Here is a 27,067-nt window from a genome sequence, read left to right as displayed (position 1 = left end):
GTACCCCTCATCCCATGGTATCCTAACAGGGGAAGAGCAGTACACTGTTAGCATCCAACACAGGAATAATAATAAATTTATTACAGTAGAAACAAACAGGTAATGCATTAGCTCATGTACAAAATACTGACAGCGTTCTGCTGCCTCAGTCAGTGCTTACTGAGTACCCACATTTAAAAACATCCTAAAACTGATGACACCACATGGATTTACAGAGGTCACAGCAATTTCTTGACACTACTGTAAGAGAGCCCAGCTCCTCAGCACAGAGGGATGGGGCAGGATATAACTGGAACATCTGATATTTGAAATTCTCCTGCACCTCACAAACTCAAGAAGGAGCAACTTTGACACATGGGGAAGTATGAAAAATGCATTAAATTAGAGTGACTGTGTAAATGTTTTCATTCACAGTGCCAACACTAAGGCAGCTGCTGACTGATCGGAGTGCCCGTCACTGTTGAAGGCACGATGGATTAGCTGTCAGTTCTACTCCTGAGCTGGTGTTTTTTGCCTTTTTTGTTTAAACAAACTGATGTAGTATAGAAACATTTTCAGTGCACTGCATTAACTCCCACTGGAAGCCAGGTGCCTTGGAAAGACTCTGAAAAGAAGAAATATAGCTACAAACCTGCTGGACTGATTTGTGTTACTTGGCCTTAATACTGTTGGTTTCCCCATCTTTATGTACACATTTACTGAATTTATAGAGGAAGTCAGTTTGCACATCAGGATCTCTTCTTTCTCATCAACCCTACTCAGCTGGAGTGAGAAACGTGGTCCATGCTAACCAAAAACCATTTATACAAAGTTGCATTTAAAATAAGCTATAAAAGGTTTTATAAAATGAAACCTCTCTTGCTCTGTTTGGTTCCACATTCCCACCCCTAAGTATAATCAAGCAGATTTATCTCACATATTTGAGGGATGCCTTCCTTAAAAGGATGTAATTTAGTCAAAAAATAGTCAAAAAGATTTCCTGCACCCACTGGCAAGGTTGCAAGCACATTTGAGTTGCAGCTCATTTATTTCTGGGACAGTATCAGGTCACAAAACATACAGTGTGGAAGAAATACTGGCACTGAGCAAATTTTGAAGCAAATTAGGACATTTTTTCCCTACCCCCTCTTATACCAGACTCCCTGATGGAAGTCCACAAATAATTTCTTCTCTAAGAAGACAATAAAAACTCATCCTAAATACAGTCTTGAGAACCATATATACACATTTTGTATATCTGAGAACGCTGGCAAAAGTCCACAGAGGCAGAAGACCGAAAGCATGAGAGCTAAGTCTAACATCAGGTTCTCTACTGAACCCGACAACCTAGAAACAAAACAACGTAAGGCTTCTTTCTTCTGAAGTAACTCCCCCCACTGTGGTTTTCCAGTGGCATGAGGAAGAGGCCAGCTGTTGAGAGTTTCTGCCTGGCTCCGTGCTGCAGGAGGCGAGCTGTTATGCAGCAGAGAGACAGGCCTGGCGGATGCTTTGTGCCCAGGTGTTCAGGAGAGCTGTGACTGAATGCTTGTCTGGCAGCTGCAATAGTTTTGAAGTCATGTATCTATACACCGACTGCAAAAAGGGATTGGCTGCTGGAGAAAAAAGAGGTAACAGATAAAGGAAGCTGTAATAAAAATCATATTAAAACACTCAAATAAAAGAAGTGTTCACACTTCCCCACTTGTGCCACATACACACGCCCAACAAATGTCATACCATACTGTCTGGGGTTCTTTATCCACAGAGGGCTCTGATCTGGATAGTCTGCTGGAACACTGAGCTGGAGTGGTGGGACATTGGGAAGATTCTTGTCATCTGAAAGGCAAACACACTTCCATCAGAGCAGAGCGTTTCTTGCCAGACAGGAGGCTTTGAGTGCATAACTGAGCTTGATTTGCAGCCTGTGAACCCCAAGGAGGAACCAGGCTGCACATCTCCCTCCTTTCTTACCTAGCTTGCATATGAGATGAACTGTGCCGTTATTACTGCAGTGTGAAGGGTCCAGGTTCACCAGGAATTTGGGATTTAATCTTGCAACTTCTCCTTGTAGGACATTCGGGATGGTCTGTCTTTCATCCTCTTCGTATTTCCGCTTCCGAGGGGAAGCAATGGGGGCCCTGTGTACAACACAGCCCACGAAAGGACACGTTAAACACGCCACACGTGGAAAAGAAAAGGTGCAGGTCACCCCCACCCATAAAGCCATCAGTTCTTGGAATGATTGCTGCAGAGGGGCTCCTCCTCCCGCAGGAGCAGCCCGCGGTACGTACGCGATGGGCTGCCCGTGGATCGCCGTCATGGCCGGCATGAAGGTGCGGTACAGGGAATGGTTGAAGACTGGGGAGCGGATGTTGGCCAGAACAGCGTCCAGGAGGGGCTGGCACAAGTACTGCTGCTTGGTGGGGGGCACCGGGGGAGGTGGCGGAGTAGGCTGAAACACAACAGAAGCCCCTTGTCCTTTAATCGTCACCAGAAATAGAAATATTTATTGTCGAGTCTGAAAAATTTTATAGCAGTAAACTTCCAATGCAAATGATTCTCAAAACTGTACATAGTAACATTAAGGGAGGAAGTAAAGCCAAGAAAAAAAAAAAAACAAAAACACAAGCAGTTTTGGTTTAGGAAGGCTGTCCTGAAATTAGCCCCAGTCGAAAGAAAGAATTATTCAAGTCTTGGCACAGAGCACAAGAAATGGGAAGTTCGGTTAAAAGATACATACACGTGACTTACATAAAGTAAATGCTTGCCCATTTTTTCCTGTTTTCTTATTTTGTCCAACTTTACTTGAAGTTTTAAAACTATGGGTAATAAGAACTGTAAAAATGATCCTGCCAGGTCTTAAGGCCTTTTGGAACGAGTTGCTTATCTCTGCTGGCACAAAGCATTACATACCACAGCCATGTCATTTTTCAGCTTCTCCAGAGCAATTTCACATTTCTGCAGCGTCTTCAGGGGGCACCTGTGGAAGAGGAGAAATTGCATCCACATCATCCACCAAACGGGCACCTCAGCTGGAGCGTCCCTGCTGTCTGAGCCCAGAGACAGCTCAGTGGCAACAGGGCTGGGGGCTAACAACAGATCTCTGGAATAGCTGGGAAAACGGACAGGAGAAGTTACCGTTTGGAAGGGTCAGTCAGGATATCCAAGAGACTCTTCATTTTACTCAGGTCCTTCTTCCGGTCTGAAACAGTGTGAGAAACAAACACTGACTACAAGAAAAGCTTCCCTTCTTGCAGACAGAGATACAGCCAAAAATGAAAGCACGAGCCAATACTGAAGAAAGTAGTGAGGATTAAAGACCTTTCATCTAATCCTAAGTATATCCAAAGCATGAGCCCTACATGTTTCAAAACCATCAGAAGTAAAAAAAAAACCTGATGAGAATTGAAGGATAAGGGTTTTGCCTATTCCTCACACCAAAGCCTTCAGTTAAAAGCAAGAAAAAATAGCTCTGACATTTTTAATCCCTGGAAAAGAAGTCACCACAGAAGGCAAAGTATTGCTTCTTCCAGCAGCTAAGAGCTGACACGGGTAAATGCATGGCCAAATACAGGAAACCTCACCTTCATTTTTATCTATTTTATTGATCATCCTCCGGAGTGGCTCAATGTATTTTGATAGTTGTTTGAGCTTTTCCAGATACTGTTGCTCCTCTGACTGACCAGAACTGGCTGGACTCATGACAGAATTTGGATTTCCTGGCAAAAAGGAAGACTGCAAGTCACAGGGTGATAAAAGATACTGCAGAACATTATTCTTAATTAATCTTGATCTGAAATGTGGCACTCTCAAAGTGTAGCTCGTGTCAAATATCCAAATCCACAACTGGATACCCTCCAGAGTTAAAGAGCTTGCTCAACCATCTAGTCTTTGTGTGGAAGTAACATGTTCCCACTTAATATACAAGTTTTTCTGCAAAGTTCCAAAGTCACACATACCCATTTTCTAGGTCTTTATTTTGCCTTCATTCTGATGCTTTAAACACAAAATAAACAAAATGAATTCACGGCAGTTTTTGTTAAGTGGGTCCTTTCCCATCTGCAAAGCACACAACAGTGGCAGGAGGAGGAGCCAGTATGTCACCTCCATTCACAGTATCACAAACTGCTCATTCTGCCTGGGAGGGAAGTGCAAAGTGCCAGAGTACTCCTGGGAAGGTGTTCTGGAGCACAGCAGCCTGCAGCTTGGGGTGAAGTGCTATGCCCTTTACAACTGCACAGTGTCACTAAGGGTTCCCTCCTGTTGGAACTAAGGAATCATTATGCCTTTATAAACTTGCTCCATTAAATTAAGTATCATTCTTTTTTTCAAAGACTGGGGAAGTTAGAAAAACCCATGAGATAGTTCAGTGATGACAAAAGAGGCTTCAGTTGGTTTTGATTTGGGAATCCTAGCAGTTGTGTTATGAGGTGTATGTGACCTGTTCACACCTGCAATGGCAGCTGCTACGCAGAGCTCTTGGAAACTTGGAAACACCGTGCCAAAAATAACAGGTTTCCCAGGAATTATCACAGTTATCAAAACACAGCCCAAGCCCTGGTGTGCAGTATAGCTCTCAGATCACTTACCTGGAGTGTTGAGAGGACCTGGGGATGGGACACTGAAGTTCTGAGGTGTTCGTGCAGCCGCTGGGCTCTGCGATGGCTGGGGAGATGGACTGGGGAGAAAGCTGCTGGGTGATGGAGCAGGGCCAGAGCTGAAAAATAAACATAAAATTAAACCTGCCAGAGCCTGACAAGGAAGGATCATCAGCCTGTAAGCACATATGATTTTAGTAAGCATCATTATGGCAGTCTGTAGTTCTGCCCTGGTGAGATTTCACACACGGATTCTTGATGTAAAATGTCAGTTTTCAGAGTGAATTCAGCACAGTCTCACCTGTGCTCCCAGTGGAGCTGGTATTAACATTCCTTCACTTCAGTGGAAACAGAGTAAGGTTACTGGATGTTTCTGAAAACCTCACACCTGTGGCGTTACCAGAAGCTCTCAGAAGTTGCAGTGGGGCTCACCTGACATTTGAGTTTGGCTGAGAAGTTGGCTGGCCTGGCTGAGGAGATGGCTGGGGCTGTGGTGGTGGAGGCATGGACTGGGGAGTCTGAGCCTGCTGGACAGGAGATGGGGATGACATCATGGTGATATTGTTCTGGCTGACCTGGAATGGGGGAAAAGACACCATCAATAACCACAAAAGGGAGCAGAGCATGGGAACCTAACTAAAAGGCTTTACCTGTGGAGAGAAGTGCATCCTCAGGCCTACAAGAAATGAAAGCATTAGTTTCCTTTCTCCCCCATAAGGACACTCCCACCTGTATCACTCTTGAAGCTCTCAGGGCAGTAAATCTTATCAAATTCAGTAGAAATGACCACTAAAGCTGCATGTAACTTGAATTAACTGCATAATTATTTTTCACTGCCCAAACCATCATTTTGCAATTAAAATGTCGGAAGTGCCATGTGAAAAACCTGTACTTTATTAGAACGAAAGAAGAGTAGGAAGAAAAGACATTTCCCACTTGATAATTAAGAGTTATAAACCCCTCCTTATTTAGACATTTTAATTACAGTCTTCAAAGATCTGTCAGACTCAGCTGCAGCTACTCAACTGGTTTTCTTTAGGAAGAAGGAAGAAAAAAAAATAAAGTAAGCCAAATCACCAACATCTTGTTTAAATATTGAGTTCTGACAATCTGGGTGGAGATAGAAACTCCAAACTGAACGGCTGGGTGGGAAAAAAAATGAAGCAGCTTTCTGACCTTTGGAGAATGATGAGTGTGCCTGAAGGACAAAAAGGCAAGTAAGAGCATTTCCAGAACAGCACCAAACTCTGGGTAACAACCAAGTTTATTCTGTACGCTCCACAGTGCCAGAGCCAGATGAACACTAAAATTCGAGCAACTTCTCACATTTGTTCCAATACACATTTTTCCCCTTGATCACTTAAAACCAAACAAGAAAACCTGTGCAATGGCAGAGGCATGGGACAGTAATGCAGATACTGAGTGATCACATTTGTTTAAGGAACATGCAGAGACTTCTTATGACTTGAGGCTATAAATAAGTACATACAAAGATAAATGGAATTAGCCTGCAGAGGCCATAGACTGTGGCTCATTAACCCACGTGTCCATTCTGTAAGTCACTGATTAACATCTTTGAATTAACAACTCTTTCCCTCAAGTCTAAACCATTTTTAAGTGAAGGTTCCAGTAAATCCACAAGTCCCAGGCACATCACAGGCACTGCAAATTGGTGCTGGCCTTCACTCTCTTGTTAAATACCCATCTAAATAACCCAACTGCAGGCAGAGGACATGAAATTGAGCACACTGCAAAGGACTGCATTGTCTACTTTTGCATGGACACACTGACTACAACAGGAACTGCTCTGCTTGGTACATCCCATTGCAGCCCAGCAAAAGGGCACATTCCCCCCCAAAAAGGCACAAACAATCCCCAGCTCAGTGCAAAACTACTAAGCTTGAAGGTACTAGTTTATCACCCATTTCAGAATAGTTCAAAACCAAATGCAGCCTGACACACTATGATTTTTTTTTAATCTTCAATAACCCCAGTACCTTTGCAACCTTTGCCACCTCTCCCACAAAGGTCATACAAAGTGAGGCTGAAATGATCCAATATCTTCCTTTTCACCATAATCAACAACTACAGAGCCTGGGCTGAGTGTTCTCCAAAGGAGGTAGATTCTTTAACAGCATGTCTCTCCTCAACAGCTGGAAAAGCATTTCTGAGGTTGAAAAGCACAGTTTGCCTCCTGCAGACACCATGTGTGGAAGGAAGCTAGGATGGACACTGCAAAGAGCATTCCCTGATCCTTCCCAAGGCTACTGAATGTGCTATTAGACAGCAAGTGATTTAGAACTTACCCAGATGGATACTGCACCCGTTTTTCATCAAGTCAGACTAGGACCACTTGGAGTGGTTCATCACGTCCTGAAAATCAGGCCCTGTTAAGTGTCTCAAGTTGGTTACAAAAAGGACTTACTTCTGAACACTCAAATCCTTGTGTTTTGGGAAGGAAGGAGAAACATCTCATTAGGTTTTCTGCCAGATTTAGGTTTCTGTGTAATTCATCACCAAGGACATTATTTACATTCATTTACAAATGCTGCAGAAAAGTGAAGAAAAGGATATGCAGCATTTACTGTGCACATAAGCACTGGATGATTGAATTTTTTTGCACTACCCCTCCTCATTCAAATACTTGCATAGGCAAACAGATTTCCTCCCTTCCAGCTTTGCTCTCTGTCACCTTCATTTCAGAACAGCAAAGGCCAATGCCTAACAGTAAGCAAAATAATGACATTTTCAAAAATATGCATTCAGAAGCGCGCAGTTCTGAATTTATTGCCTTGGTTTCCTTTGACAGCAGTTCATTTGCTACATCATTTCAGAACAGATTTAAAGATTATTTCAGATTTAGGTTTCTACATTGTTAGTAGGATAAAGATTAAGATTGTAACAATTTAATGAAACTTCAACTTCTAGGGAATGCTCTTTGCAGCTGACTCTGAGTAAAAAGAAGGCTTAAAAATAAAAACAAACACACTACAAAACCAGCTATGAACCCAAAAGAAAAACCACCCCTCCTCCAGAGCTTTAACTCCATTGGATCCATTCAGGTGCAGAGGTAGGCCATGGTTACTGATCATTTGTACACCCTGCATCTTCAGCAGACACAAGGAAATCCAAGTACACGTTTTTTCATGGAGGGATATGAATTTCTGCACATAAAAGCATGTCCATGGACAGCTACTGCAGCTCACTGAGCAGGAGCCTGCTCTGTGACTCTACAGTGACCTGATCACGACACCACACTCTTAATTTTCTGAAATCTTGCCCAAAAGGTACTTCGACCTGCATGACAAAAGTTTGCATTTACATCCACTAAACCAAAGCTTAGTGTTCAAAGCACACTGTCCTGGAAGATAAACCCAGCTATGAGTTCTAGCTCCAGGTTGCTGAGCCTCAGGCACGGAACAGCACTCAGGAGGATAAGGCTGGTAAGGGCTCTCAGTCCTAACTCTGTTGCAAATCAAAGCACCAGGTGATTGTGGAATAAAACCTCCTATCAGCAATTTTTTGTATTGTTTGAAAAGACTGTAAGAAGCAAAAAACCCCAACCAAACAAATAAACTCACTGGACAATCTAATGAGTATTGTGATAAAAAAAGGCCAGACTGTTTTGTCATATGGGGTAAAAACAAATAGCCACAAGGTATTGATTTCACATCTGGCCCTTCTGCTGAAAAGCATTCCTCAGTGCAACACCAAGATTCTTTTCTGAAGAGAAAATCCACCCTGAACTACCTATGACCACATCTAAATGGATTTCAGCACTACAGTCAGGGAGAGGACATGCTCTTGAATGAGTGATTATCAACCACATATCTGCTACAGCCCTTCACTCCTGTGGTCAACACCTGCAAGGGCTGATCACCAGCAAGTCATACCCAGCAGACAGTAGCAGTTTAGCATTTTATAAGATTAAGAGATGCAAAAGACAACATTTCTAATTTCTAATCTACCTAGAACCTGAACAAAGTGCTTTGGCAGACAATGCTAGAGATTCATGCTGGTCCAGAGCTGTCAAGTATATGGCAGGTCAGACTGCCTTCAAAAGATGTTTCCAGCCACCAGTAAAGCATGACTCACTCACTCATCCCAGCACCTGCTTCAGAGCCATTTTCACTACAGTCTTTGCTCATGAAAAATTCCTCTTCTTCTGCTTTGACCAGTTGTTCAGCTTCTACATCACTTTCCCACTCCCTGGCATGCTACTGAGAGCACTTCCCGATGAGCAGCTCAGTGGTGTCAGAGGCCAAAGCTCCTCAGGAACAATGGAGTGCTCAAAGATCACCCCATGGCACTGAATGCCTGAACCAAAAGTCTCTTGTTATCATAGTCATGTATTAAATAGAAGCAAAACTAATACTGAAATATCCACGAGAAAGCCTCCAATACCGTGGATATTTTAAATGGGAGATGATTATCCCAGTCAATATTAACTGCTACAGTGACCAAAGCACAAATTCCCCTCTGACTCCACAGCTGTGGCTGGGGTTTGTGTAAATTAACAAATACACCCTGTCCTGGATTGAAATGACCATCCGTCTTCAACCAGAAACGACAACAGATGTGTTTGCCTAGGACTGCAGAATCCTTCTGGTCACTGTCACTGCCTTTGCAAACTCCTGAGAAGAAATGAAGTGCTCTGACCTCATGCATTTTCCAGCAACAGCTGGACAGGAGCTGCCAGCCTGCCTACACAGGATCTCCTCTGACACAGGTACAAGTGGAATCCTTCAGGCAGTTTCTCCTACACAGCCATGAAAGAAAAGAACAGCTCAAATTTTTCTGGGTCCCTGATACCATGCCAAGAAGCTGCTCAAACTGGAATGAGCCAGGTTTACTAACAGCACAAGAAGCACCTGCACAGAGCATGAACATATGCCAAGCGAGGTCCTGGGCACAACTCAGCCAGGTACACTGCAGGGCTGACCTGCAACACTCCGAAATGCACACTCAAGGAGTTTAATTTGAGTCTTGAATCAATTCTGAACACAAAAGTTTTCAATGTTAAACTAAAGATCTATCCCACTTTAAAAATGCTTTATTTGACATCCCAAGAAAACCTAGTACTGAAAATGAAACAGGATCCATAAAAAATACAACCTAAACACACCAACACGCCGAGTACCAGCAGCGAGTTCATTGTTTGATGCACAAGTGAACAGTCCCCGTGGCTGCGAGGCAGCAGCCGGGCAGTGAAGCTCTGCAGCGGCTGACACAATGCTGTGACCCAGTAAATACCTGCGGCATTTGCTGTCCGCCCAAGGGCACGGAGCTTGCTGGTGTAGCCGGCACCGCGGGGGCAGGCGGGAACCGTGGTCTGATTTGCATCCCACCTCGGGCCATGGGTGCGGTGATCATCTTTGAGGACAGAGGGACAACAGACAAAAGTAATCGCAAAACAAGAAATGCAGTGCACTGGCAGGATGAGAAGCACATGCAACCTCCAGGAACTGGGGAGGGGGAGCATGAAGGGAAGGTTAGTGAGCTTTTCTCTAAAGGTTAACCTAACCTGCTGGCCTGGAAATCCAACTCCTTTTTATACTCCTCCTATCCGTTTTCAGAGAGCACCTCCTGAACTCCTGGTACCCTGACAGAGCCCATATACACCCTATACAGAGCCCATCCACAGCCTCAGATTCGTGGGTCAAGGGCTGACTATCCTGTCATTTCCATGAAGGGCCTTTCCTAAATTTGAAGTTCTCCAATTCTTGGAAGGAAGCGCTCTGCCGTCAGGAGCGCTCCATCTCAGAAGCCCTACAGTGCCACAGGTTTCTGATGTGCTTTCCCCACTGTGGGCTCAAGGGTTCAGCAGTGTTGGCTGTGCCCCCTGTTACAGGACATTTTGTCAGACAGTTCAGCAGCAGCCATCAGTGCACTGCCCCACAGTGAGCAAATGTCACACCAGCCCAACCTATGCCAGTATAACAATGCCAAAGACAATTAAAAGGACTTCCAGCTTTGAAAAATCTATGTCCTTCCTTTTATAACCCACACATACTTTTATAATTACCATCATTTTGACAAATACCTATTCCTCTACTACTAAGGTGTGCTTAATTTTTCTGAGTCCATGATCTTCCTCAAGCTTTTTGATTCTCCAGCTGTATAGAATCAGCACACCCTAAAGTGCAATCATTTAGGGTAAATGATAAAGGTGAGCATTAGAATCAATTTTTATTTTAAAATAGTATTAGGACTATGTTGCTCTGCGGTGTCTAAAAGTACCTTTCAGAACCACCAGCCTGCATGAGCCACAGAGATTTAATTTTTATATCTGTATAGCCCTCTGCTACTTAAAATTTCATATTACCCCACATACTGAGAATTTACAACAAATACAGCATACATTTGAGGTAGTATTCAGGTAGCTTTGGCAGATTCACTTATCAGTAAAAGAGCTTCTGTTTGGGACTTCAAAGATCTACAGTCAAGTTCTCTGGGCCACCTTTTTTTCCTGGCTTACATGTTACCAAGGAACCTACACAATCCTCACTAACCTAAGAGATAACTTCTTCCTGTAAATGGTTGGGGCACTCCTGCTGGGTGTTTATGTAAATGGACTGAAGCAGCCAGCAACACATCTCTAGAGAGTCAAAGAATGCATGTGCTTACAATTGTTAAAAATAAATAAAATTAAATACAACATAGCAAGACTGAAAAAAGAAAGCAATAACTGATAAAGAAAAAAATAGTGTCAAATTCAGCACAGCTGTTAGTTCACAACATCAGAGCAATGCAGTCCCTTTCCATCCAGGCAAAGAGGGATGGTCAGAGACAGGATTTCAAAAGGGGAACAGAGGGGAGTGCCTCAGACACACACACACATGCACACGTGCACACACAGCATGCAGCAGCTGCAGAGCAAACACAACGACCCAGCACTGCCACAGAGCACAGGGGATGCCACGGAGTGCAGTGAAGAGCTACAGTATCAACATGAGAGCTGGTGAAGCAACACAACCCTAACAAAACCAAAAAAAAAGGGGGAAATTGCTGGGGTGGGAGGGGAATATCCTTCCAGGCACAATCACCCCATCTTAGACCCTCGTGAATGCACACAGATCTCTGGAGCTGTGCAATCCCAGGCATGTCATGGTGACCCACATGTCCCATCCTGGCCATGTTTCTGAAGCCACACCACCAAAAAATGAAGATTTAGATTACTTCCACTGAGGCAAAGGAAATTAGAAGAATATTCAGAGGTTAAGTGTCTGGCAAACCACTGAACACCAGCATGGCAAACTCCAATTCAAAGGCTTTCAGCTGTTTGTAGTATTGTGGTTGCTCAAATGAGTGCACAAGCTCACAATTATGGGTTAGGATTTTTTGTATTTTTTTAAACGTGTGCTTTGGAAAGGAAATACATATATAAAATGACACCAACTCCACTCTCTTAACAAAAGCAATCTATTTCCCCCATTCTCCAGCCCACTTATATTTACAAAACCCTTTGATAAAGGAGTCAGGAAAGGGCTGTCCAAAGCAATATGTCCACAAAGGAGTTACTCTTCTCATAAAATAAGAACTCAACCAGAAATGTTTAAGTACTTTTGAGAAAGATTTTAACTGAACACATATCTTCCTCCACAAGTGAAATTGATTCTTACGAGGTAAAATTCCCGACCCTGTAAATTGAGATAAATCAAAGACCAAGAGGATCTCCCTCCAATGTAAACTACAAACCCCATTACTTGATAAAAATGAAGTGGAATAGAACAAACAGAATCCAGAACCTGCAGCTTTCTTTTATCTAACATCCAAACATTCAGCAGCCCATAGATACACGGCTTCTGGAGAGCACATGGATTACAGTGCCACTGCCACTGCACTAAAGGCAGCTCAGATTTTCAGTCAGCATCAGCCACTCTGCACTCTGAGCACCTGAAGGAATTGCACCAGAATAGTGATTTAAGTTTACTCATACTTAACTTGACCTTTACTCATACTTAACTGCAGCTGATTACAGACCTTTTTCCTTGGTGCTGCAAGCATTTAGTGCTGGTCTCTGGTTGCTAGGACACTACTGCTGTGAGCTTCCCTGAGTTACATGCTCACAAGGACTGGAGCAGGGTAACAGTGACCTGTGTGGTGTCTTTAGAACTTCAGAGAAGAATTTCTCACATTAATCCATGTTTAAACCCGGGACTGCTTTTACTTTTATGTAAGAAGCATTTACAGAAACTTTATGGAAAAGGAAAAATACAGACATAGCAAACAAAATTCCCAGTGTGAAAGCCCTTAAAGCCTAAGTTTAAATGTCACAAGCAAAGATTAGGACAGGGTTTGTTTCTTAAAAAAGCTTCCCTGAACCAAATAAAGAAATCAAGGCAGATTTATTAAAAATGCTGATGCTACTGAAAAATGTACTAAATAGAAAGCAAAAATCTAGCCTTAAAAGAGACTTCTTATAAAGTAAAGGAAATCCTTACACACTCTCAACACTGAAGCTGCATTGTAATATTATATACAGCCACAATCTTAAATCTATTATATACAGAAAATATTTAGACAAGTACAAGAAACCCATTTAGTTATTGGACTTCATAGTGGTAAGTGAATTTTAGGAGACTCATCTTGCACTGGCATGAACATCAGTGGAGTAAAGGCCAGGTGTGGAATATTCCAAACTCCACGTGTACTAGATAAAGAGCAATCCCCACACAGGACTGGATAAAGCTGCAATACACAACCAGCTGCCAACCATGTCATCACCCAAAGCTTTTCAAATGCACTGTGCTGTTAAGCCACTGGCACATGAAGTCACTAAAGGGGCAGCAATTCAGTTGACTCTACATGAACACAGTCCATCTGTTCAGAGTTGAAAAGAGCACCACTAAAGTTAGTAATAAGAAAAAAAAGTCAGTGTCTCCTTCCAGTCAGCCTAAGTCCCTGCAGCTCCCACCTGGAAATTATTTAAGAAACAAACAAGTTTTAATTCACATTTCAGCTGTAGGAAGAGAATTCTGCATTGCTGCCAGCACTGTCCCAACTGTACTTACCACTGCCCAGCTTTTACATCCTGTGTTACATTGACACAAGCCAAAGGAGCAATTCAGAAACAGAACTTGGCCACACCAACAAGGATGTGGCCAGCTGACAGTTACCATGGTACAAGACACTATCCCTGAAACAAGTCTGGGAGATGTCCACTGGAGAAGCAATGGCTATCACAGTCCACACAAAAAGCTTCTTACTGAATCTATAAAATTACATGTGCACTGAATGGAAAATGGTGCTTGAAAAACATGGAATGTCTGGGTGTACAGAAAGAATTCTGCCATTAGTCCTAGTCAGCCTCATTTCATCTGTCTGCCTCTCTCTTAATCTACAGAGTGGTGATATTTCTACTTACCCATGTCCGTAAAATGCCTCAATATAAAACACTACACAGGTAAGCCACAAAGACTTCCATATTCTTGTGGAAAATGGGATAAGAGGTTCAGCTCAAGCCATTCCCCATTTTTCCCCCATGTCTCCTTCGTACCAGACACACATCAAGAAACAACCACTGGGGCTGCAGGTGTATTACAGGATAAAAAACCAAGTTAGACAACAAGCTTTCACCCAGCACTTTTCTATTTTTAATGTAACTCTGCACTTGTGACACACGCCATTTGTTCTTCACAATTCACATCCAGAACAAGAGCATCTAGATCTACTGCCCATTTCACTCAGAAGAAGAATGAAAGATGAGAGGACTGAAAGGGGAATGCAGAGAGATTTCATCATCTATACTATTTTTTTAATAGTCAATACATGAAGATGGAAGGTAAATCACATGTGATTAAAGATGGCAGGCAAAGTTTCCACAGTACAGAAATCAGTTTACACAACAAAGCAGTCACCTAGGAGAGTTTAATGAAAGAAGAGGTGATACACTCCAGGTACCAACAGTCAGCTGGCAGTGTGCCCACAGGAGACCATCTTACTCATGTGCATTCCTGTGTCAGTACAGGCAACACTCGTACCTACTTGGGACAGAGAGCATGCACAGAGAGGTTGGCAATGAAATCCTGCCTCTGACTCCAGGCAAAGGAGAAACAGCAGAGAAGACCACATCCCCTTCATACAGGGGATGACCAGTGTCAGACCCCTCACCAGGAACCACCAGAAACCCAACTCCATGCTCATCTCTGGCATGCACTTGTCACAGGCCTGTGACCTGTGACACTGGCCCCTGGGCCCTTACCTGCCCTGCAGCTCCCATCTGAGCAGCCTGGGCCTGAGCTGCCTGCACTGCTGCTGCTGCTGCCTGCTGCTGCTGCTGCTGGACCAGCTGAGCTCTTACCTAGGGTATGAGAACAAAACCAAAGTAAAAATGCATACCTGAGCAGGGTATGACACTTCTGTTTCAACTGGATTGAGTATGCTCATTAAAAGGAGTATGGAGACAAGACCAGCCTCACAAACTAAAGTTTTTGATTTTTTTTTTTTTTGTGAAAACAAGTTCCCATGTTTAAAACATTTAGAATAGTTTTCCCACAGACTGCACGCCCAATTCAACAACTTCTTGCAACTTCTTACCTCTACTATCAGATCTTCTATATAAAAATAATAGGCACTTGAATTTTTGGCAAGCCTACCAATGACCAGCATTGCAAATGTTTATAAATTCATTACATCTGTCACTGTGACAATCATGACATTTAATTACTCTTAGCTCAGCTGCTAGGAGCACAAAGTGGAAGTATCAACTTATCCACTTCTGAAGTGTGGCTGACACTCCTCCCCAGTAAGGCCAAAGAAAAACAGGTCTGAGCTTTGGCTCAACAGTAACCTATGCAGCCCAGATAAAAATGACTCTAACATGTCAAAAAGCTGCACCATTAAGAGGATGACCCAGCAAGAGATCCAACAGAGTAGAACTATTGTCTTGCCCATCTTCTCTTCAAGGCAGGAACAACCAGCACATTAAACTGTGACCAAAACCTCCCAACATGGCAGCAGAAGCAAAGGCAGCAGGGTAGAGAGCTGACACTGGCTGCAGTCTAGATCACTTCAAAGGACTTGCACATGTGCTAGAAAAGCAAACTGCATGGAGGTAATTTTTCTTTAACCAGAGTATGTTTCTTTTTCTTTTTTTCACTTGTCCATTCAGGAGTGAGACAAGAGATTATTTTTAAAATATCAGCGGCATGAATGGTTTTCACAGATTTCCAGAACTCTTACTCTTGGGTACAAAACTGTTCTCTACTGGCAGGCCCAGATATAAACCTTTAAACACCCTGTACTCACAGCTCGCTAACTGCAGAGCTCTTAACAAGTAACGGTTTTCCTATTTCATTATTAGCAAAAGTCAGATATATGTTTTATTTCTCTAGATGGACATAACAATCAGCTGGTCAGCAGCCCTCACCTGCATAGCTTTTAACTGCTGTGGTGTGAGAGTGACAGGCATAACCTGGCCGGGGATTTGTCCTGAGATTGCCTGAGGCTGAGACACCATGGGCTGGGGCTGAGGCTGGGACTGTGGTGGAAGCTGGGACTGCTGTGCCTGAGCAACCTGTTGTTGCTGCTGTTGCTGCTGCTGCTGTTGCTGCTGTTGTTGCTGCTGCATCTGTTGCATCTGCTGTTGCATGACTTGTTGAGGTGGCTGCTGCTGTATCTGTTGCTGTGGTATCTGCTGCTGCTGTTGCTGCTGCTGCTGCTGCTGTGCCTGCATGACCTGTGCTGCCTGCAGCTGCTGCATTTGAGCAATCCGCTGCAGCTGCTGCTGCTGCTGTTGCTGCTGCATCTGAAAAGCAGGAAAAGCCAGGATGTTAAAGCTTCCAGATATGTGAGCATATTTAGTTTTACAGCATAAACCAAAAGTAAACAGAATACATCAGATTGATGTTTTAAGCCCACAGGAAAGCCTAACCTTTTTATCCACTCATCCCTCATATATCTCAGCCCTAAATGTTCAATAGCCTGTATTTCCACATGACAAGCTTTCCTGTAACTTTTAAAAGCAAAGGTGAAATCCATCAGCTTCTCCTGTACAAATGGGCTCAGATACAGTTTTTCAAATGTAACCACCCCTTACCAAAGACTGCACAAGAATATCACAGCTGAAGTTTCCTCTCCTGCTTTTGTACCTAAGGGGATGACATATATATATATATATATATATATATATATATATATATATATACACACACACATTTTTAAAGTGGCAACACATTAGTCACACGATGACAAAACAGCCACTATTTCTAGAGTAATTCAAGTGCTGCTCTTTCCCAACTTCTATCAGAATGAAAGACTATCTTGACACTTATAAAAAGAGACAAAGATTTTAATTCCCTGTTGCTATGACAAAAGAAAGCAACAAAACCTCTGTAAAGCCTTTCCTCTACCATGTAACATACTGCTGTCAATCAACTTGCCAAGCTAACCTGAAGCCCTACCCTAAAGTGGCAATGTGTTAGTAACAGGCAGAGCTGATACTTCCACACAAGCCAAGCCTCACCTGACAAGTCACTGATTGTCTTAGGTTACAATGCAAGATGTAACCAAATGTTTGTATTCTATTACCATCTGTTAAAACCAGGTAGAGCAGTGCTCGTTCTCTCTTCCATGACCCATCCTCCCTCCAGGAGATCTCTGCTGTCCATGGCCACTGTCCCTGCACAGCTGATCAAATTCCATCATCCCATGGGGAGATGCTCCACCCAGGGCAGCCTAGCATTCCTACCTGGATACAATCTGACATTTGGAACACTACAGGCAGCCTTTTCCCACAGCATTCCCAGAGGAAGAGCAGGCCCATCTACACCACCCTTGGACCTTCAGAGGAAAACTCCAGCCATGTCCAGGATCCCTGCTCCAGCAGAACCACAGCTGGCACTGCAGGAGGGCTGCAGCCACCTTGGAATGGCACTGCTGCCACCACCCTGACCCACAGCATGCCAGCTCCTGTTCTGACTCTGGCAGTGGTTTTGTACTACTGCATTTTATTTTAATTTTCCCATTAAATTGTAGTTCTGACTTGGGATCTCCCACTGGTTTGCTTTCAAACCAGCACACCGATCACATTAGCCATTGCAGCTGTTTGTCATCACCTGCTGTTGGTTCTGCTGCTGCTGCATCTGCAGTTTCAGCATGTGCTGCTGCTGCTGCTGGACAGCCTGCAACTGCTGCTGCTGCTGCTGCTGCTGCTGCGCCACCGCAGCGGCCGCCGCCTGCTGCTGCTGCACCTGGAACTGCTGCTGCATGGCTGACTGCTGGGCCTGGAACTGCTGCTGCTGCTGCAGGGCCACCTGCTGCTGCTGGAATTGCTGCTGCTGCTGCTGTTGCTGCTGAGCTATCTGCTGAAGCTGAAGCTGGGCTGAAGAGAAGACAGACTGTACTTAAAACACGATACCCAAATAATGTGAGATTAATTAACGTCCTTCCTTAGCAGTATACACTTTTGCTTCCTCAAATGGATGGGGCACGTTCACAGCAGAATTAATTACACTTTGTACTACCAACTTGTAATTCACTCTCCATCCATTGAAAGTAAGTAAAGAGAGTAAAAATGTGCAGGAAGAAACGTGCACTGAGGTGACCAGCAAGAAGCACCATACCATGGAAAACATGGGTGAGCTGTACAAAACAAATGTTTGAAGTTGACAAGATGAAAGAATTTGCTCATACAACAGCTACACTGTGTTGGCTATACTAAGGAAGAAATTTATCCAGTTAGGTAGCAGTACTTGAAATCAATTATTTCCCAGTTCACTTGGCTGATTTAGCCAGAAGTATGACACCTCTTCAGCACCTCTCCTCTGGGGAAAGGCCTTATTACTGAAAAGCTGAGCTAACAACGTCAGTGGCTGAAGCAAACTGAGCACTTACTCTGCTGAGTAGCTGTAGAGACACCAGGCATCCCATGAGGGGCCATCCCTGAGGTTCCAGGAGGCTGCTGCTGCCCTGGGAGACTCATCTGCTGTGCCATTGGACCAAGGCCAGTCATGCCACTCATGGGTGCCCCCTGAGCTCGGGAAGCCATGCCCATGCCAGGCGCCCCTGCTGCGGGACCCCCGGTGAGATTCTGCAGGGCATTCATTGGGTCTGCAAAGGAAACAGACACTGACATGCAGCCAGCCATGCCATTGCTTCTCCAGGATCCCCTGCTCTCCACCACCCCCTCTCTGATCTGCCAACGTCAGACCGTGACTAGATCCAGTGCCTGACAAACGCAGATGCACCGCCCTGCCTGTGAGGCTTCTGGCACACCTCTGCCTCTCTGTAAAGAGAGAGAGATGATTTAAAGTGCTCCAGTGTTCTGGAGTTCCACACAGATTTTAAATACATCAGAGAAAAGGAACTTGTTAGCCATCTCCAACTCGATACACAAGTCAAAACAAACTGCCAACAAAACTCCATGAGGATATAAAGCTTGTAACTTCAAAAACCAAGAGAGACTAACTGTGGGTCTCCCTCCTCAAGTCAGAGAAGCAATACTCAGAGCAGAGGATGTACTTTGCTATACACTTCCCCTTCTAACATCACTGTTATTATGCACTGAATAAATTCAATGCCTTTCAAGACAGTTTTCGTAATCTGAATCCTGGGCACACAGAGAAGTGAAATTAAAGAGAGAAAGACAATTCCAATTCAAGAGGCCAAAACACAACAAGGAGTGCAGAAGCAATATGAACCAGGTACAGAACACACACCACACCTTTCTTAAGAACACTTATAAAATAACATCCAGCAGGCCAGACCGGGTTGGACTCGATGACCTTAAAGGTCTCTTCCAACCTAAAAATTCTGTGATTCTGTGACTGCATGTTAATCAACCACAGACTGCATATTTGCCCTACAGAAGGATAAAACCACAGGACCACACTATGTCCCTAACATCCACTGCAGTGAGAATGAGCGCAGAGGCAGAAGCCAGGATCAGATCTAAGCTCACCAAATGGCCTCACAAATATTTCTGCCTCTGGTGCAACACCTGGGGAGCCAGAGCAGCCAAGAGGCAGGAACCTGGGCTGCTCAGCAGGAGATTATTTTCCATCACTCTGGGGCTCTCATGAACCTTATTGCTGTGAGCTACCAGAAGTACAAACAGGGGCACAAACAAGCTGCTGTGTTACATCCAAAGCACTGCCAAGCCTCTCACCCTCATCACTGAACAACTCCAAGACTGTCATGCTCCCCTTCCTTTACTCCAGCAGCATTTAATATCCCAGCTAGGGAATACACAGATGCTTTATTCTTAGTATCCACAGCCCTGATGTCTAAGCTGTTCTATTTAGAAATGGAGAGTATGGGGGAAGGAAGAAAACAAAAACAAAAAAGGAACTCTTACCACTGACTGAGGCTTGAGATTTCTTATTGTCTGCAAAGAAAAAATGATGAATCATCTTTGTTAATATTGTCACATTGACCTTCTGGATATACTCTCTACATAATCTTAAAAATAAATTTTAAAAACCCACTATCTACTGTAGCTCTAATAAAATACATTAACCTAAGCCAATTTGATAACCAGAATGCTATATAAAAAATGGAAGAAAAGCGAAGATACAGAAAAAATTAGGAAGGAGGAAAAGTAGCAAGTTTAAATAATTTCTCAAATACTTTCCAATTACAGATGATGTGTAAAAGAAACAGTATTTATAAATTAGGCATGCATACTACAGGAAGAATTTAAACCTTTTAAGAATCACATGTAGAATCACACATAGAAGCCCTAAAATTTACTTTTTTTTCTTTTATGATGATTTAGTGAGAAATCAGAATTGAGAAGAAAATAAAACCAAAACTAAAAAATTACTTACGAATATCTCGGAAATGGATAATGAGCCTGGCCACAAGAGAAAGGTACTCCTCCTAGAGGTGAAAAATGAGTATTTTAGCATAAGAAATGAAAACAGAATAACTGTTATTTTCTGGTTCTTCAGTACTCTTCCTCAGCATACTGGATTTTACTCTACAATGTGTGTGGGCTTTTCAGAGCAGTTCACTTGCAAGAACAGTCTGTTTATGAACTAGGAATATTTTCACTAACACGTCATTGTGGTTGATGGTACAAGAACACCAAGAAACCACAAAATTCACAGGAAAGAACCTCCCTGACAGCCACACCAACAGGATCACAATATGCAAACATTATAAACCAACATACATTTTCCACTTCTTATCCACTATAATTCCTTTTTTGTAAGGACAGAACCTGCTTCCTTTGCACACTGAAGTATTTAAGTCTTTGAATTACATCACATTTGTACTACAGTAACTCTTTTTAAAGCTAAATTCATATTGCAAATACAAGTAAAGTAACAACTTGGAAAACTAATGTGACAGAAGTGTCAGAAGAGAATATACAAATATTCTTTGAAATGTTTTCTTAGTGTGGTTCCTAATTTGTAGGAAGTTGCAGAGGCTGAGACAAGCCTTCCTGCCCATGAAAGAACTCATCAGGAGGATGCCAGCAGCAGGTGCCTATTTGTGACATCAACATTGTAATATTTTCACCGAGACAAATTCTATTTCAAACATGGCTCATTTGGAGACAGCAACAGTATCCAATTTCTCATGACACAGCTCCAGAGAAGGAGTTTATGATTTGATAAGAGTGCAGGATTGTACATTACAGCCAGACTTTCACAGAGACCACGGCTCTTCCCTCGGGGTTACTCCTGACAGAGCCTTCCCATTGATATCCTGGGTTTTCCTGACACCAAGCTGGAATGGTGCTACATTCCAGATAAAGGAAATTCCATGCAATTCACTACGCACAAACTTTCAGGTAAGAAAAGTGTGGTTCCACATGTGCATGAAACACTGCAGCATCAGCAAAGCTGTTTGCACTAAGGCCAGTGCATCTGTTGCATGCAGAACTCCTCACTTCCCCTCAAGGTAAAAGAAGCAGCACATATAAATCAAAATTTCACATAACTCTGCATTCTTAAGTGCACTGGCTTTGCTATTTCTGCAATTCATTACACATTTCCTTTGACACCCAATAACTTCTGGAAGCAAATAGAGATTTACCCTTGTTTTGGCCTTCATAAACACATGGCTCTCCATGTCTTTGCTAGATTTGTTATGGGCAACACCAGCTTTCCTCATGGCTTCGTCACTGAAAAAAAAAAGGAAAAAAACAAGGCTGGATTTTAATTGAGGGTATTACAAATATTTCCTGTAGTTAGAAAGGTCTGTGAAACAGCTTTTTACTCCTCTCTCATTTATAGATTAAAAACAAACAAAAAACCCGAATATCCACCACAAAAAAAACCAAAACCCAAACCAAATCACCACCACATATTATTTAAAACTGCCACCCTGTAAAGTTTTTTCAAATAAATAATGGAGAAAAAAGCCAACTAATTTCTAAAAGGCAACACAAATATCCTTTGCAGAAATTCCAGACCTAAAACTGCTAAACAAGTCATTATTTTACTGCCTGATGTATTATTTTCACAAAATACCAGGACTTGTTTATTTGAGGAAAACTGAATGACAGGATTAATGTAATCCATGTTTGGCAAACAATGAGATTGAGCTTCCTAGCGTCAGGATTTTCCTAAAGAATTCTCTAAACGTAAGGTGGAGGAATAAAACAAAAAAGGTTGTCTAAAGGCACAGAGGCTTAACCAGGGAGTGAGGAGAATGAGTGAGAGGAGGGCAGAGGTGCAGCATGGGCAGGGTGGGAGGGGACAGCAGCGGAAAAGAAGGGGCATTCTCAGGACATCAAAGAGCAGCAACCAATTCACTATGGAACATGCAGAGAAAGACATCCTAAACCAAGGAGTTCAGCCAGGTGAAGCCCTTTTCCAATCCTCTAGGCACTGTCATTCTCAGAAACTTCCCAGCAAAACCTGTTCTTTTCTAAAGCAGCCTGGCAGTTACAGTCTAAATTCCACAAACAGGTGATCAGGAAATACTTTCACTTCGTAATTAACATGTCAGAAAGTTATTTCTCGGTGGCTGCCTTGCATGAGCAGCTACCCTACATTAAATGCAGGTCAGGGCAGGGACCTCTGGAAGTTCCAGCCACTCTGAAGAGACACTACTGTTTTACTTCCCCTGAATTTCTATGACCTCCCATGCAGCAGGAATGGTGCTCGCACAGGAAGTAAATGGGTTAAACTTTCTGAATTAACTCAGTGACAGTCTCAGAGGAGAAAAGCAGATGCTACAGCCTCAAAATGCAGGAGCTTAGCTGCACAACTCACACCCTTACCTGCACACCAGCAGCTCACAGCTGCAGCCTTCACCACAGAACACACTGGAACACTGTACCTGCTGCAAGGCTCTCGTGGGAACCTGTTTGTGGGGCCTGGCAGCCACCAAAACGACGCTGCTGATACATGGAGCTTTCTTAAACTGCAGCAGAATCTGAACACAATGCAGAGCAACTATTCCTCCATGGGCAAACAAGCCTTGGAGTGAGCTGCTCATAAAGGAGCTCTGCTGTGGAGGGAGAAGCTATATCCAATTCTCCTTTTTTTCACACTATCCTTTTTGGAAAGGCTGCCTCTGAATCCACACTACTCTGAATCCTCCTTACCTTTCCAGTCCCAGTACAATGACAATGCCTTTCATGCTGAGAGCACTGAAAACTGAACAGACAAAAAGAGAAAACAAGGACTGCACAGAGGCAAGTAAAGAAAGGAACATGTAAGCAGCACTGAGTGGATGTGATAGAGACAGTGATCAATACGGTATCAGGAACCTGAAAAAAATCCACAGCAAAGAAATTATCTGCTTTTATACGAATCATTTCCTCTTGACATTATAGAACATGGAAGATGTATTACTGTGACTACACCTGCAATACTGAAAATGCCACTCCAAGCTCTCCATGTCCTACCTGTTAGCACTCCAATGTCGTAATACGACACGAAAAGACGACACGGACACTGCTGCTCTCCAGGTGAACAAAAAGAGGGACTTTTATTTTCTGACTCCAACATTTATAGTTTTCCAAAAGTGACAGTGGATTGGAGGGTGACAGTGCCACCTCTCCAATGACACTGGACAGACCAAGAGTCCATCAATTCTCTCCTCCTCCATGAAAGAATGCAAAACATAAGTTGTTTACAGAACTGTGTGTGAGAAAGTTTGTTACAAGAATACAAACATCAGAAGGCTTAGCAAAGTCTTAGAAAATCAGGGTAACACTACAATAAAGGTTTAGACTGGGAAGAAACAAAAACACACAACTTGTTCCTTGTTCACATATTTAACTGCAATCAACATAAAAACAGTTACATTAAAAAACTAGGGAAGTCAGCTAAAAAAGTCACAGCTTTAGCACAGAGCACATTCCTTGCAGAAGTCCCAACTCTACAAAACTTTGGGAACTAGATGGTACCAACCAACTGAACCTCCATCTGCTTTGTAAGCACTTAGAAAATGCAGCATTAGTAAATGTGTAGATGTGCACTAAAAATCTGCCTTTCTGATCTCATGCAGAACATTCAGAGCTGTGGTTTCTCAAGATGCAGCCTTCAGCACCAACACCAGCTTCAGGAATTCCCCCTCCACTCTCAAGAAGCTTCTTTCCAGCCCAAATATGTGCAACCTCTCACTCAGGCTAGCTGGTCTAACAGAAAAATCCTGCAGAACATGTTCTCCTTCAAAAGTGCCCCAGCTGCCTCCCCAGCCAGGGCACAGCATGTCTGTGGGAATCAGCTGTTGCAGTGGAACACCAGCACAAGGAGATGCAGGGCCAGCACCTCCCCAAGCCAGGGGCCATCACAGCAGCTGAGTTCCAGCAGAGCACAGCTCCCTGCTCACACAGCTCCAAGCAGCTCGGGGCAGGAACAGACACAGCCACAGAGTGAGTTTACAGCCCAGACCAGACCTGTCCTTCAGGCAATACCAACATCTCAAAACAGTTCAAGGAAAGGCCTTTAGAAGGGAGGCTCCCAAGGCACCAGGGTGTACTGGAGCTGTGTAAGGGCCAGAATAAAGTGGTGCCCTGCAAGCAAAAGTATTTATCCACACTCCTACATCACTGCTGACTCCTGCAACACCCTGGAAGAAGCCAAAGCTGCTCCTCACCTCAGTCACTGGAGCTCAGGCTTTCCCAATTTTGCTCCAGTATGGAAGTTCTGCTTAGCCCTGCAGCCCCACAGCACCCAGTACTGGACTCAGGACATCAAAAGCACAAGTCTCCCAAATGTCCACAACCAAATCATGCCCATGGAGCACTGAGACATTCCTCAGGACACCCACTGCCCACCCTGAAATGGTCACTCACAACATCACTCCTGACAGACAAAGCCAAAGCCCAGAAAACTTCAATTCAGTGTTGCAATGAGAACCCAAGTGTGGAATTGCAACAAATGGAGACACCCATAGCCAGCAGCTCTAAAGAGGCTGGCTCAAAACTCAAAAACTATTCAGGTAACTCAAAATGAGTTACGTGACTGCTTTCATGCTTTTAATGTTCAGGACCAAGTGTTAACACTGATCTTGACAAGTATCACCTCCTGGTTGCAGGATGAGCTGAAGATGCACACACATGCAAGGCTGTATTTCCCTAACTGCTCAGAACAACCTTCCCACAGATTATAAAAGCTTTCAGGTGATTCACCAGATATTTAACTACCTCCCTCTTCCAGCTACTACATCAGCCTCTAATGGCAAAGCTGGGAGCTGCTGGAAAGAAACAGGAACTTGCTGCATAGAGAGCTCCAATTTTTACCACGTGCATTGCTTTTTTTTGTCATTCAACAAGCTCAGCTTCTGCCCAGCTTCATCTTATCCCAAGTGCCACATGGAGCCAGGCCAGGCTGCTCTGGACACCTAACAAACAATAATTGCTTAAAAAAGGCTGCTGCAGTCATTGTAACAACTCATCCCAGGCATCCCAGTCGCAGTTTTGCTTGCTTTTTAAACAAGGCCATGAGTACAAATATCTGATCCATCCTGTAAAACTGGAAGTGACATAAAAAGGCTGTCACTACATCTAATAAAGAGCACGTGAATCATACAGAGACATCTGTGCACTTGTGTAAAAGAAAATAAATAGAGGGCATGTATTAAAAGTTTAGCATTACTGTCATCTCTTCATTTGGCATTAACCTGAGAGATGTTTTGGTCAGTAGCAGTAACTTTTTAATCCCTTGTTGTACACTTCCAGTGAAACGTTTTTGAGCATTGTTTGCTGCTTAGGGAAACCACATTACAGCTGGCAGGGCAAACACAAACCCCAAGTTTGATTGTGCTGGGTCTGCATGGGCTGACTCAGGTTTATTTCCTCAGAGCAGCACAGCATTCAGGGGCACTTCTGTTTGCTTGGTTCGACAAAGCAGCAGAAGAGGAGAGGGAGTAAGGGACTAATCTAACAAGATTCATGACTTTACAGAAAGTTTAGAAAGTGAAACATCCTTTGTGAGCACCAAGGAAGTCTGCCTGGGCTCTGACAAACACCATCCTACTCCTTCAATACTGCCACAGTTTAATTCTGGAACAGCACCCCAACGGTAGGAAACCCACAAACACCAGAACTACTCATATGTCATAAAAAACCAGCCCAGCTTTAGGTATTGATTGCTAAAACCAACAAGGGAATATCAAGCTTTCCAAAACACATGAATTAGCACTCCAACATTACTTTGGAAAGAATGAACAGTGCTTTCACTTCTGTGCTCACCACCTTGCTCAGGGTAGAAGAGCCTTCCAAAAACAGAAAAAGCCTGCAGAGCAGCAAAGTAATTCAAGGCAAGCAATTGTTTCACACAGGAAAACTGAAAAGGCAACAAGTTAAAATTCACATTAAATCACCAGCATTTTATTTCATATTTGTTCCCGAAAGCCAGGCACAAGCCCATAACAGTGCTTTTCATACGGCTGAATATGCCAAATCTCACAACACCGTGGATACCGGCAAAATCACAGCCCTACACCAGACGGTGTCAAGCAGGGTAGGAAATCGCTGTTGCTGGAGAAGAGGAAAGTCAAAGAGAAGGAGGATCGGAAAAATCGAGTCAAAGACCAGTCCCGGGTACCCCCGGCAGGGTCTGGGCAAAGCCTGGCAACGAGGCCGCCTCAGGAGAGGGCCACGCTTAGGAGAGGAAACACCGGGGCCCGGGCACGAACCCAGCCAGCCAGGGCAGGGCCGGAAAGCCCTGCAGGGGAGCGGACACGGGCGGGACACGGGCGGGCGGGACACGGGCGGGCGGGACAGGGCCCCGCCGGCGGCAGCAGCCGAGGCCCGCGCGCGGCCTACCCGGCACCGAGCCCGCGGCTGTCACTCACATCTGGCTGACGAGCTTCTGGCGGAAGTTGGTGCTGCGCCAGTCAGTCTCGGGCCCGGTCACGTCCATGGCGCCACCGGGAGCGCGTCCCGCCACCGCCGCCGCCGCCGCCGCTGCCCTGGGCCTCCGCCGCGGAACCGCCGCGCCGCCGCTTCCGGCGCGCGAGGGATCGCGGGAAATGGAGTCCAGGAACGAGCCCCGCCAACTCTCGCGGGATCTGCCTGCTCGGTGTGAGGCTCGCTGGGAAATGTAGTCCGGCCGGGGAGCGCTACTCGTCGGTGGCGG

General features: G+C 44.1%; 1 protein-coding gene across 1 annotated transcript; it reads right to left on the bottom strand.

The window, feature by feature from the left end:
• Nucleotides 1-47: 47 nt before the first annotated feature.
• On the bottom strand, nt 48-26,921 carry MED15 (mediator complex subunit 15). Its single transcript, XM_038151890.1, has 18 exons — nt 26,784-26,921; nt 21,564-21,651; nt 20,348-20,399; nt 19,876-19,905; nt 18,414-18,629; nt 17,636-17,901; nt 15,949-16,320; nt 14,782-14,880; nt 9,831-9,950; nt 5,010-5,152; nt 4,569-4,696; nt 3,564-3,698; nt 3,118-3,181; nt 2,893-2,959; nt 2,271-2,431; nt 1,951-2,117; nt 1,717-1,815; nt 48-1,592 (listed from the first exon to the last, which is right to left on the bottom strand). Exons 1-18 carry the CDS (start codon nt 26,849-26,851, stop codon nt 1,456-1,458), a joined length of 2,412 nt encoding a protein of 803 aa, XP_038007818.1. The 5' UTR covers nt 26,852-26,921; the 3' UTR covers nt 48-1,455.
• Nucleotides 26,922-27,067: the final 146 nt, after the last annotated feature.

The sequence above is a fragment of the Motacilla alba genome, chromosome 15, assembly GCF_015832195.1.
Source record: "Motacilla alba alba isolate MOTALB_02 chromosome 15, Motacilla_alba_V1.0_pri, whole genome shotgun sequence".
Taxonomy (NCBI): domain Eukaryota; kingdom Metazoa; phylum Chordata; class Aves; order Passeriformes; family Motacillidae; genus Motacilla; species Motacilla alba.
This window is presented reverse-complemented; position numbering and strand designations above follow the sequence as displayed.